General features: G+C 37.1%; 2 protein-coding genes across 4 annotated transcripts in view; both read left to right on the forward strand.

Annotated features, from left to right (window-relative positions):
- The window catches only part of LOC146487429 (TNF receptor-associated factor 3-like), a 58,127-nt gene that overhangs the window by 38,947 nt on the left and 7,608 nt on the right, over window positions 1-11,572 (forward strand). The window contains exons 2-3 of one of the 3 annotated variants that reach the window (XM_085087877.1): window positions 7,573-7,696; window positions 8,266-8,422. Coding sequence is in view for 2 of the 3 variants with exons in the window: in XM_085087865.1 (XP_084943991.1) it covers window positions 1,130-1,292; window positions 8,266-8,422 (320 nt within the window). In the remaining variant the exon portion in view is untranslated. Of the gene's footprint in view, window positions 1-1,129; window positions 1,293-1,459; window positions 1,699-2,020; window positions 2,178-7,572; window positions 7,697-8,265; window positions 8,423-11,572 lie in introns of those variants that run through there. The other 2 variants (XM_085087865.1, XM_085087873.1) reach the window with 2 other exon arrangements.
- The window catches only part of LOC146487431 (TNF receptor-associated factor 3-like), a 53,731-nt gene that overhangs the window by 24,702 nt on the left and 17,457 nt on the right, over window positions 1-11,572 (forward strand). The window lies entirely within an intron of this gene.

Consider the following 11,572-nt stretch of genomic DNA (forward strand, 5'->3'; position numbering starts at 1 on the left):
CTCGCCGGAAATAGTTTTGACCGAGTTACATAAATAACCGTGTGAAACGTAGTAAAGACATTTTGAATTGTAAGCCATGTGTGTAACAGACGATTATCTAGTTCAGTGTTAATTGCGATCAACCAGATGAACGATTAGCGTGTCCAATCTGCAAGAGAGTTTTCAATGAGCCGTGGCAGACATCATCGATTCTGTAAGAAGTGTTTGGAGCCACTCCTCAGGTATTTTACCTTAAAGTATAATGATTATCTGGTTGACTTTTTCTCTTGTTCTTTTCTTTTTTTAATAGAAATTGGTCGGTTTTTACCTCATGTTCTGAAGTGGTATTTTGACTCTGACACTATCGAGCTTGCTTCGTTTTAACTTTTGCATTATGTTTTCGATCTCATCGGTGCATATTTAGTTAAAACGACTAACTTTTGTGTTATTTGGTGTTAATCAGCTTCGTCGCAAGGCAGCCAACACGGCCGGCGGCTCTAAATCCGAGGGTTTCCTATCGAATGTTAGGCTGTTCGGAATTCCTTGCGCTCTTTGAACTGAATGCATTGATATTTCCTTTGCAAACGTTTTCACAACATGTAACGTTGGGTTCGAAGGCAATACTAACGTCTGCCTGTAGCGTTTTGGCAAGTTTTGTAGACAAATTAATGCAAATCGATCCGTGCGTCTTTAAGTATAATGATTATCCGGTTAACATTTTCTCTTGTTCTCTACCTTATTAAAGAAAATGCTTGTATTTTTTAGTTTAGTTTTTTTGTTTTTGTTTTTTATTAAACGCGTGGCGCTAGTCTAAGCTTTTAATAACGAATTTATGGAATTTACGAAAGAAATTTAAGGCTAGTTGAATAACTAGTCTGTACCCTTTTCGGCGTCATTGGCATGACTTGGATGTGTTTAAACTAAAGCTGAAACGGAGAAATGAGTCTTATTCGTTAGATTGATCGCGTGAACTGATTGTTCCCCGCACAAAGCTGCCGTCCATACATGCATGCCCATATGAATAGTTTTCAGTCTGCAAAGAAACCTCCCATTTATTCTTTCTATTCATGTAAGCTTTCTCCCAATGGTTTCGAGCGAGTTACATAAATAGCTGTTCTAAGTGTACTTAACGCATTTTCTGAATTTTTAGCCATGTGTGAGGAACACGCCATTGAGTCCGATGTTCTAGTTGAGTTTTGTGATCCACCAGATGAACGACTGACGTGCCCAATATGCAAGAGAGCTCTTAGTGAACCATTGCAGGCATCATGTGGACATAGATTCTGTAAAAAGTGTTTGGAAGAACTCCTCAGGTATGTATAATAATTATCTGGTTGAGATTGTATCTTTTTCGTCACCTTCTTAAAAGAAACGAATTTATGGAATTTACGATCGAAGTTAAGTTAGCGGAATGACTAGCGTCATCATGATATATCGCAATATCCCGGCATCACGTAACTGCACATACCATAATATGCACAGAGGGCTCTCAATATGGGAAAACAACGTACAGGAGAAACTAAAGCAAAACAATGTGTACTGTATACTTATACCTTATGGGTGGCAAGGTTGATAATGGTAATCCAGTTCCTGAGTAAAATTCATGTATAAATTAGATGAGCGGCTTTCATGCCCAATCTGCAAGAATGTTTTCAACAAACCCTGGCAGACGTCCTGGGCTGATCTATTTTGTAGCAGTTGTCTGGAAGGTCTTTCGGTGTAGGTCTCAATCTGCTGTATAAAATCATTCTACTTTCTTCGCAAAAGTTCCAATATTATGTTGAACTGCCAGATGTAATTGTTTTTGACATTGTGGTACGTCTTTCAAGGGAGAGTGAGCAGTTGGGGGATGGGTGGGGTAAGGGGATATGTCCTTCTCCTCAATTCAGGCTTAAAATATGGCCATAGTTTGAGTTACATTTTATTTTAGCAATCTAATTGAGACGTTTGTACCTTTTGTAAACTTCCATATTGCTAATTTTCGGGGTCATGCTGCTTGCCGCTTCAATGCTTTTGGAGGCCTCACTGTAATTTCTTTCAGGCCGGAAATTCCAAGATGTCCAGTAGATGGAGAAGAAATACCACAGGACGAGTGTTTTCGAGATAAATGTTGTGAAAGAGAAGTACTAAGCCTTCTGTGTTACTGTCGATGGAAAGAAAGAGGCTGCGAGTGGAAAGGCGAACTGAGATACCTGAAGGTATTTGAAAGAGTTTTTCTAGACTTTGTATCCAAGGTCACCAGGTCATGCAAGTTTGGTCAACGTCACAAACTGTTCTTGTCGCTTTCAATGTCATGCTTTATGCTCATGATCAAACTAAGGGGAAAAACAAACAAACAAAGAAAGAAAAAAGCGTCCTGTTGTATACATTTTTTTAATTTAAAAAAATACCAAAGATAAAACAGAATCGGCAGGTAGATTGTGCGTGGCAACTTTTAGGTAATTACTTGAGTAGTCAAGAATTTTAAGGCATATTTCAAGAATGCGCAAAAATAAATAAAGAAAGAGAGAAAGAAAAACCTGTAGCATGCGGTCACAGAACGAAAGTGAGCTCATTTGCCGCCTTCATTAGACTAAACTAGAGACACGTTTTGATTTTAACAAGACTGGGAAATTTGTAACCAGTTTATACATAGTATTATATTAAAACAACATTAATCCAAAGCAGTGTTCCATAAGCTTTCATTCAAAATTAACAGTAGTCCATTATGACGTCACTCTCTACGTGACATGCTGATTTTAAATAAGTTGCAGCTATGGCATACGCTATCAAAAGAGTTTCTAAATATAATGCGCAGAAGGTTTGGATAATCAAGACAAGACCTAAATTTTCATTTCCAAATTATTTACGCTTCTGCACTTTACGGGAGCCAAAACTGAGAATCCTGTCTATCTGGCCTATCCAGACTTTTCCCTTTATGTCGGCCATCAGCACACTGGACTATCATAAGGAGTCTTATCAAATATCCTGTTAACGGTTTTGAATTGTAAAATTTCAGTCTGTTAGAAACAGTAATACACCATAATAATAATAATAATAATAATAATAATAATAATAATAATAATAATAATAATAATAATATAATTGTGAATTTGAGTACGTTATGTTATTCGGCTACTGAAATCAGTGCTTTAGTTCAACGTACCAAAACCAGAGGTTAAATGAGAGAATTTTATGGCCCTGTGCTGACTTCAAACAATTGACTTTTAAAAATGCAAACCGGAAGAGGCCGATCAAATTGCTGAGCTTGCCTGAGTGCTTCCACGACAACCAATGAATATACATTCTGTACTTTCAATTGTAGCTAAGTATCCGTATACGGTTAACGTACTGCGTCTTATTGGATCTAATTGGAAAATTATTCCTTGAATGACTAATTATTCCAACGACATAGGAAATATATAAATTGTGCATCAGCCCTGCTTTCCTTAAAAAATGTACATAGCTAGCATACTTTGACAGGCATTATAAAAATCGAAATTTGTGAGTTTCGAAAAACACCTGAATTACCATATATCTAGTTAATCGTGCCCCACTTTACCTCCACAAACTATTTTCTTTCCCAGAGAATAGCTAGTCTTTTCAAGTTCCTTTACAAATGTGTTATTGTTTCAGGCTCATTCGGATGACTGCCTTAAATTTCCCGTCAGCTGTAACTTAAACTGTGGCCAAATTGATATACCTCGAGACATGATGGAGGATCACGTGACGTCACACTGTGTTAAAGCTGAGCATTTGTGCCCTTTCAGCATTCATGGTTGTGATTTTAAAGTAAGTTCATTTTTGTTAAACTTTGTCCTGTTTTCGAAGGCTGAGAAAACATTCCATGATACATCTTCACACAAAATGTTTGAACAATGACCAAAAAACACCTTGAGTACTACATCGGCACCATAACCTGGATACATTTGCAAGCACTCAGGAATGCAGAGTGGAAGGTTGCAGTCCTGCAGCAGGCCAAAAAGCATGAATTGTACTACTATATTAGCAACTGCAATCCGTGGGCCAGCCCATACCCACTTACAATTTTAAAGAAATGAATAGATAAAGTTGAAAAGTTGTAGAATGTGTAAAATATGAAAATATCTGGCTAATTTGTGAAAAAACAATTACCATTGGTAATTAATGGGTCAGGCCGCGAACAGTTGGAACTCGACAAACGGCTCTTGTTGATATTCTTGCATATACTTGGATCGGGTGAGTGGTATACGGTCAAGAAATAAGTGATTTTGGGCGTCCGGGTTCTTCTTAGATATGTTAGGAAAGAGTATTTTGTATTGGGTGTAGTCTGTATATCCCGGTGATCATGATAAAGGAATTCGCGTTTTCTAACTAAAAGTACTTTAAAGACAATCATTTGTCAACTAACTTTTATTGATCATACCCAAGTTGTTAGTCACTGTAATCTGTTTCGTTGTTTCTGTATGAATACAAATTTATTTCAACAAACGAGAGACATTGTTTAGAGGTCTTGAATCAATACTGTATTGCTCTAATGACTCGATGTTTACAAGTCTTCCTTCAAGCGCAGTTTTATTTTGTTTCCATTGTGCTACGTCTTTTCCCTATCCTGTATTCTAAGTTGTATACCAGAGAACCGTCTTGAGTTCCTTAGTTCAATTTCTTCTTTCATCAACAAAAAAAGCAAATTTAAACTCAAAATTTATATTTTTAAAGGGAACGAAAGAAAGCCTTAAACGGCATACCAAGGATCGTATTGAGTACCATCTGGAATTGATGAACCATTCAAGTCAAGAACACAACAGGAAAAACAAGGAAATGGAAGAGGAGCTCTCTCGTCTGCAAAATGACAAAAATGCACTGCAACAGCAACTTCGAAACCAAACCCAGGAACTCGTTGCAGCAAGAAACAACATTCAAACACAAGAAACTAAAATATCTTTGATTGAACAGTCAATGAGTGACCAGCGAAGAGATTTGGAAAAACTTTATCTTGATTTAGAAGCTGCCGGACGTGGAGCCAACGGAAATGTTATGTCTTCTCCAATGGAGGAAATTCTGAATACTGTAAGGCAACATGAGACACGAGTTAATAACTTGCATAAAGAGCTGGTGCTTCTCAAAGGGACCACGACGATGCCAAAAGATTCCGAGCCGAGACCCAATTTGGCCACATCTCACCCTGCCTTCGAGCGGCGGTTAGACAGAACCGAGCACTAACTAGCATTGCATGAAATTCAACTGTCCGAGCAAGATCTTCAGGTTCAGATTTTGCAGGCTACGTCATACCATGGAGTGTACCTTTGGAAGATTGATCAATACAGCCGAAGATTTCAGGAAGCTGTTTCTGGAAAGACCTCATCGATTTACAGCCCTCCGTTCTACGTTGGACGGTTTGGATACAAAGTGTGTGCCTGCCTTTACCCTAATGGTGACGGAATGGGTAAAGAGACGCATGTGTCGGTGTTTTTTGTCATCATGCGAGGTGAATACGATGCGTTGTTGCCATGGCCGTTTACTCAAAAGGTTCATTTTAAACTCCTGGACCAGGACAGAATCCGAGACGCGTATGATTGTTTACGGCCAGATCCGCAGAGTTCAAGTTTCAAGAGGCCAACATCAGATATGAACATAGCGTCGGGCTGTCCGACATTTATATCTCACAGAGAACTCTGCCAAGGCGGATATGTCCAGGGAGACACCATTTTTGTAAAAATAATCGTAGACATATCGAGTCTTCAAGGAGATAAATACTTTGACAACAACGGCCAGCAGCATTTACGGAAGAATCTCCCAGCCATAATGCACCCTGATAATCAAATATAAGCAATTTCGTACCCACAAGCTCTTTCGTCAGAGGTTGATCGCCTGGAGATCAAAAAGAAAACCTAGGTTTTTTTGTTACATTATTTCTTTTGTTGGACCGTACATCCGAACGGTACATTGATGACTGACATTTGATGATATATTTTGATTGACATGTACTTTGTGATTTGTTTTTGTATGTTATATACGCTTTGCTCGCGTATCAAGTTTAGTTGTTGAATTACGCTTTTCGAGTAGATTTCAATCGTTTTTAAAGTTATTTCGCGTGGTTTTCTTCCGGGTTTGTTTTACGACAGCATAACTAGATAACCGTCTGGAGGACTCAGCAAAAGTTCTAATGAAAATAAATTTTACTAGTTTAGAAGTAGTACTTTTTTTAAACGTAAGTCACAACTGAGGACTCGAAGTTTAGAATAATGCCAATGTTGTCCTTGAAAGCACTTTTTACCTCCTGAGCGATCTTCTTACTGAACATTAGGCCTTGGATCATAAGCAGTACAGTAAAAACCCGCATATAAGAACCTAGTGATATAAGAACCTACAGGCTGAAATTTAGCATTTAATTACCCAAAATTATGAGAACCTGTTCAGCCTGGCAACGAAAAATAGGTTTTTATACAAAAACAATCACTTTAATTTTGATGGTCCAAATTCTGGATTTTAATTGTGTGAGAAACTTCTGACAAAAAGTTGTTGTGTAGCAAACAAGGCAAGCATTTTTGTTGTCGAAAATACAAGTGCTAAAGCATTTTGTATCAGTACTACAATATTTCTGTCAATGGTTAAACTACGACAACCTCCGGCTGAAAAATAAGAACCCATTAAGAACCTGTTTAGCCTGACCTAGAAAATTCTAGGTTCTTATACGCGGGTTTTTACCGTAGTCTATTGAATATGGCATGTAGTTGCTGCAAACGCTTAACAGACTGAACGATATTAAAATAATATACTTATATTATGTAGTACTAAATAGTTTACTTAGCTTTTCTACCACCTGATGAAGGCTGTTTATGTATAGCCGAAATATTGGGCATTAGCCTGCGCGTGGTCGTAAAACTATAGAAACGTTAGGAAAACTCAGACCAACTTTCGAAGACCAAGGTTGCTTATATCTCAAATACATATAGTTAAGTTTTATAATCTAACTTCAGAAAGTTTAAACCCATATCATCGCTATAAATGAAAGCCAGTAAATAGAAGCACAATTACTAGTGCCTACTTGATCAGCCTTGTATCCTTCAAGTAGCGCATGAATAAAGTTTTAAAAAGTAGATTGGTTCGTTGTGTTTTACCACCGCCCTTCATTTGCTCCTCGTGAAAATTGAAATCTATTTTTTTTTGTCATTATAGTATTGACATGTTTCACCTTTGAAATATGTATTTCTATAAATGGTTTGAACCCAGGAGTTATGTCAAAAGAACGTAAATTATGATCATTCGGGTAAGTGTAGTCCTGAGAAGGACTGTTTGAGGTGACTGACGTTTCGACAACCAGAGCGGAAGTCATCTTCAGAGTTAAACCTTCGGACTTCCGCTCAGGTGTGTAGTGTAGACGACTTTTTTCACTGCTCAAACATGAGCATGCTAATATTCACGCTTTTTCATGCATGTGATAAAAGCGTGACAGGTGAAGCGGAACCTGTGACTTGAATGTTTGTTTAAAATAAACCTGAAACGGGAAAATGAAAGCTCGCTCGCCGGAAATAGTTTGTACAGAGTTACATACATAACCGTGTTAAGCGTAGTAAGGACATTTTGAATGGTAAGCCTTGTCTGTACCAGACGCTATCGAATCCGATGATGTAGTTCAGTTTTGCGATCATCCAGATGAACGATTAACGTGTGCAATCTGCGAGAGAGTTTTCAATGAGCCGTGGCAGACATCCTGTGGTCATAGATTCTGTAAAAAGTGTTTAGAGCCACTACTCAGGTATTTTACCTTAAAGTATAATGATTATCTGGTTGACTTTTTCTCTCGTTCTTTACCTTTTTAAAAAGAAAATGGATGGCTTTTACCTCAGGTTCTAAACTGGTATTTTTGACTGCGACAGTATCGAGCTTGCTTTGTTTTACATTTTGCATTATGTTTTCGTTCTCAACGGTGCATATTTACTTAAAACGACCATCTTTTGGGTTTTTTGGTGCTAATCTGCTCTTTCTAAAACAAGAAGCTAATAGCTCATAGCTGAATGCATTGATTATTGCTTTGCAAACGTTTTCATAACAAGTAACGTTGGGTTCGAAGACACCACTAACGTCTGCCTGTTTTGGCAAGGTTTGTATACAAATTAATGCAAATCGATCCGTGCGTCGACAAGTCTTCCATGTTGCTTAAACTATGCATCGAAAGGTCGGGGACATAAGGCAGGATAGAGTGGTATTTATGAAATAACCAGTTGCGAAAAAAGTTTAAAGGAGTGACGCGGGACATGTTCCTAAACTTTTCCATCATCGTATATCGATACCAGGCTGTTTACTTCCGTATTGCTCGACTTTCAGGCCAACAAGTTTAAGATGCCCAGTGGACGGGGATATAATTTCCCAAGAGGGATCTTTCCGTGACAAATGTTGTGAAAGAGAAATACACGACCTCAAATGTTTTTGTCGACATAAAGACAGAAACTGCGACTGGAAAGGAGAACTCAGATATCTAAAGGTACGTATTTTGGTTTTAACTTATAACTGGGGATATTTGTTGCTTATGATCTATTCTTGAACCCCGGGGAAGAAACGTTTCATTGTCAAATGTATCAAGCCGTGCTAATTATAAGCTCTCGTCGGAGGGTCACTGCCGCAAGACGTTTAGCGAAGTAGCCTTCCGTTCTACCTTGTTAATAGTGAAATTGTTTGTAAGGAGTCACGGCCGGCGCCTCTTAATCGAGCTGAGGCTTCCAATCGGATGATAGGCTGTTCGGAATTCCTTGCGTTCTTTGAACTGAGAGATAATAAGCCGGGTAACTTTGTTTGTGGATGCTGTTTTGTTGCAGGGTAATCCCAAGATGTGCGCGCTTTCTGAGATGTGTTTTCCCTAATTGTTCGCGGGTACGCTTTTATAAACAAGGATTGAGAGGGAGAATGTGAAATGAAATTGTTCAAGAGTTACTACGAAAACAACAGGGCGGATGATATCACTCTGGCCAGAGTTTAACGTTTAACGGGGTGGGGACGGGGGTGGGGGGTGGGGGTTGATCAAATACGACACAAAAACTGCTTATGAGTATTGGACTCATGAAATAGTTTCAGAGCCTCTTTAAGAAAGTTGTTTGCGTTTTAGTTATTAAAATTTCGGTGCAATCATGACGTCAGAAATTTGGTGCCTAAAATTGAAATAGTTATTATGAGATCTCATTCTATGGAGATATCAAAGATCTAATTAAAGATTCTTTTTAAGATCCGATAAGGCTCAAAGTCCAACTGTATTAAAATGCATAGAAAACGACTTCTTAAAACAATATATTTTTATTTGTAATGCTACGAATGTCAAATCTTGCAAGTTCCCTTGGATTGTCCTTTTTAACAGATATACCCTAATAACAACAATAATAATAATAATAATAATAATAATAATAATAATAATCTGACGGGGCGTTTCGTCTCAGCCAAGAGACTCTTCAGAGGCCTTTAGAACTTTTTAAATTCTAAAGGTCTCTGAAGAGTCTCTTGGCTGAGACAAAACGCCGCGTCAGACTAGCCACGAACAATTCACAAGTATTTGACAATTTTTCAATTCTTTATTGTATAAATTTCAACTCGTAAACGTGCGGTTGGGAATCCTTTTGCGATAGAGGGCCAGACTGCTAACATCTTGAATTTGCGAACGGGACTTTGAGTGTGATGCTCAACGAGTTTGCCTACAAATTTAAAGAGTCTCTTAGCTGAGACGAAACGCCGCGTCAGACTTGGCAAGAACAATTCACAAGTATTTGACAGTTTTTCAATTCTTTATTGTATAAATAATAATAATAATAATAATAATAATAATAATAATAATAATAATAATAATAATAATAATAAAAAAACCTTTCTTTATTATAATATTCCAAGCAAAATTGATATTTACAAGTTAAAAGTAGAAAAAAAAGAGCTATTAAAACCTATTTACAATTCAATATTTAAAATTTAAAAAAAGCGACTATTTCCAGGTACAACAGAGCTATTTTCAAGCACAATTTTTTAACAATAGTAAGACTAAAATTTTGATGAAATAAAAAAGTTGTTAAAAAGATCCTAAAATACTAATTTACAACGTCACGCCATCATTCACTTTCTAAAATTAGCGGAGACACGCTTGGCTAGCGTTTAAGCGGCAGTCATCAATGAAATCCCCAAATGGAATTTTGTGAAAAGGTGTTCTGGAGCCTCGTACGCATGTGTGTACCGACTTTAAAATCTCAAAAGAAAGCAATGTTCTAATCCAAGTGATAGTAATAATAATAATAATAATAATAATAATAATAATAATAATAATAATAATAATAATAATAATAATAATAATAATAATGATACAGTAAAATCCCGGTAACTCGAACTCGGATAACTCGAACACCCCCGCTTACTCGAACTGAGTCTTAATTCTCTTGGATTTGACCCAACTTTTCTGTCATTTTTACTCGGTTAACTCGAACTCGGATAACTCGAAAACCCCGCTAACTCGAACTCAATTTTGTTTCCCTTGAGCAAAATTTACCCCGATAACTCGAATTTCTGGTTTTTATAACTCGCCACGGATGCCCATTGAGATATCCCATTAGTTTTTTTTATCGTGTGATCGAATTCTAACACTAGAACAAAGACTGGACGACGTAAAAGGGAACATCAATTGAGTGTATTAAATAAACTAAGCTACATTTACAGTATTGCATTGTCGTAAGAATGCATAATTGTTACAGTTGTTACAAAATGTATTTTAGTTTATTCTTGGTTTTCACATGACGTCATAAAAAACTGAAATTCACAACTAAACACAATTTTGGGTTTTTATCTTCATCATATATAAGAAAATCTAAATTGCCATTGGCTTGCATGTTTTCAGCAGGATAGCATTCTTTGTTTTGAAAATAGAGCAGTTTGAATTATAGATTTTTGCGCAGTGCGTGACAGAAGGATTGCTGCCCTAAACATGTCACGTACATGAAAACATCGATTCGCTTAATGTTTTTTTTAGGTCTGATCAGCTAACATGTAATAGAAGCGTTAATGTCAATGTGTGAAAGCTCAGCAGAGAGAAGAAAGGCTTTGAAATAGCCAAGGTAAACTCCAGATGTTTTTGCTTGTTTCCGGCCGCCATGTTGGTGCCCATCAGACGGGGCACCAACATGGCGTCCCATAGTAAACTCTGTAATTTTCCGTGGTACATTTTCTCGAATAACTCGATTAGGAGATATCGCACAGCCCTGTGGCTTTCACACGTTGTTTATGTATCACTCTTCTACAACATATCAATTTCTTGAATTTATCTATTGAATGGTTGAGGATTTTATTTTTTCACTTGCGTGACGATGTGTGAGGTGAAAACCACCTATCGTGAAATAAGTTTAATTTCCACTGTATTGTGTACCGAAGTAATGAAAATCAATAAACTATTAATTATTAACCTGGAAAATGGAATATTGTAATCGACCCCGATAACTCGAAACCCCACTAACTCGAACAGTTTTTCGTTTCCCTTCAGAGTTCGAGTTACCGGGGTTCTACTGTAATAATAATAATAATAATAATAATAATAATAATAATAATAATAATAATAATAATAATAATAATAATAATAATAATAATAATATTTTCATTTTTGGCGCCAATTTCCCAA

This window comes from Pavona decussata, unplaced genomic scaffold, assembly GCF_977016875.1.
Source record: "Pavona decussata unplaced genomic scaffold, jaPavDecu1.1 SCAFFOLD_16, whole genome shotgun sequence".
In the NCBI taxonomy this organism is placed as follows: Eukaryota; Metazoa; Cnidaria; class Anthozoa; order Scleractinia; family Agariciidae; genus Pavona; species Pavona decussata.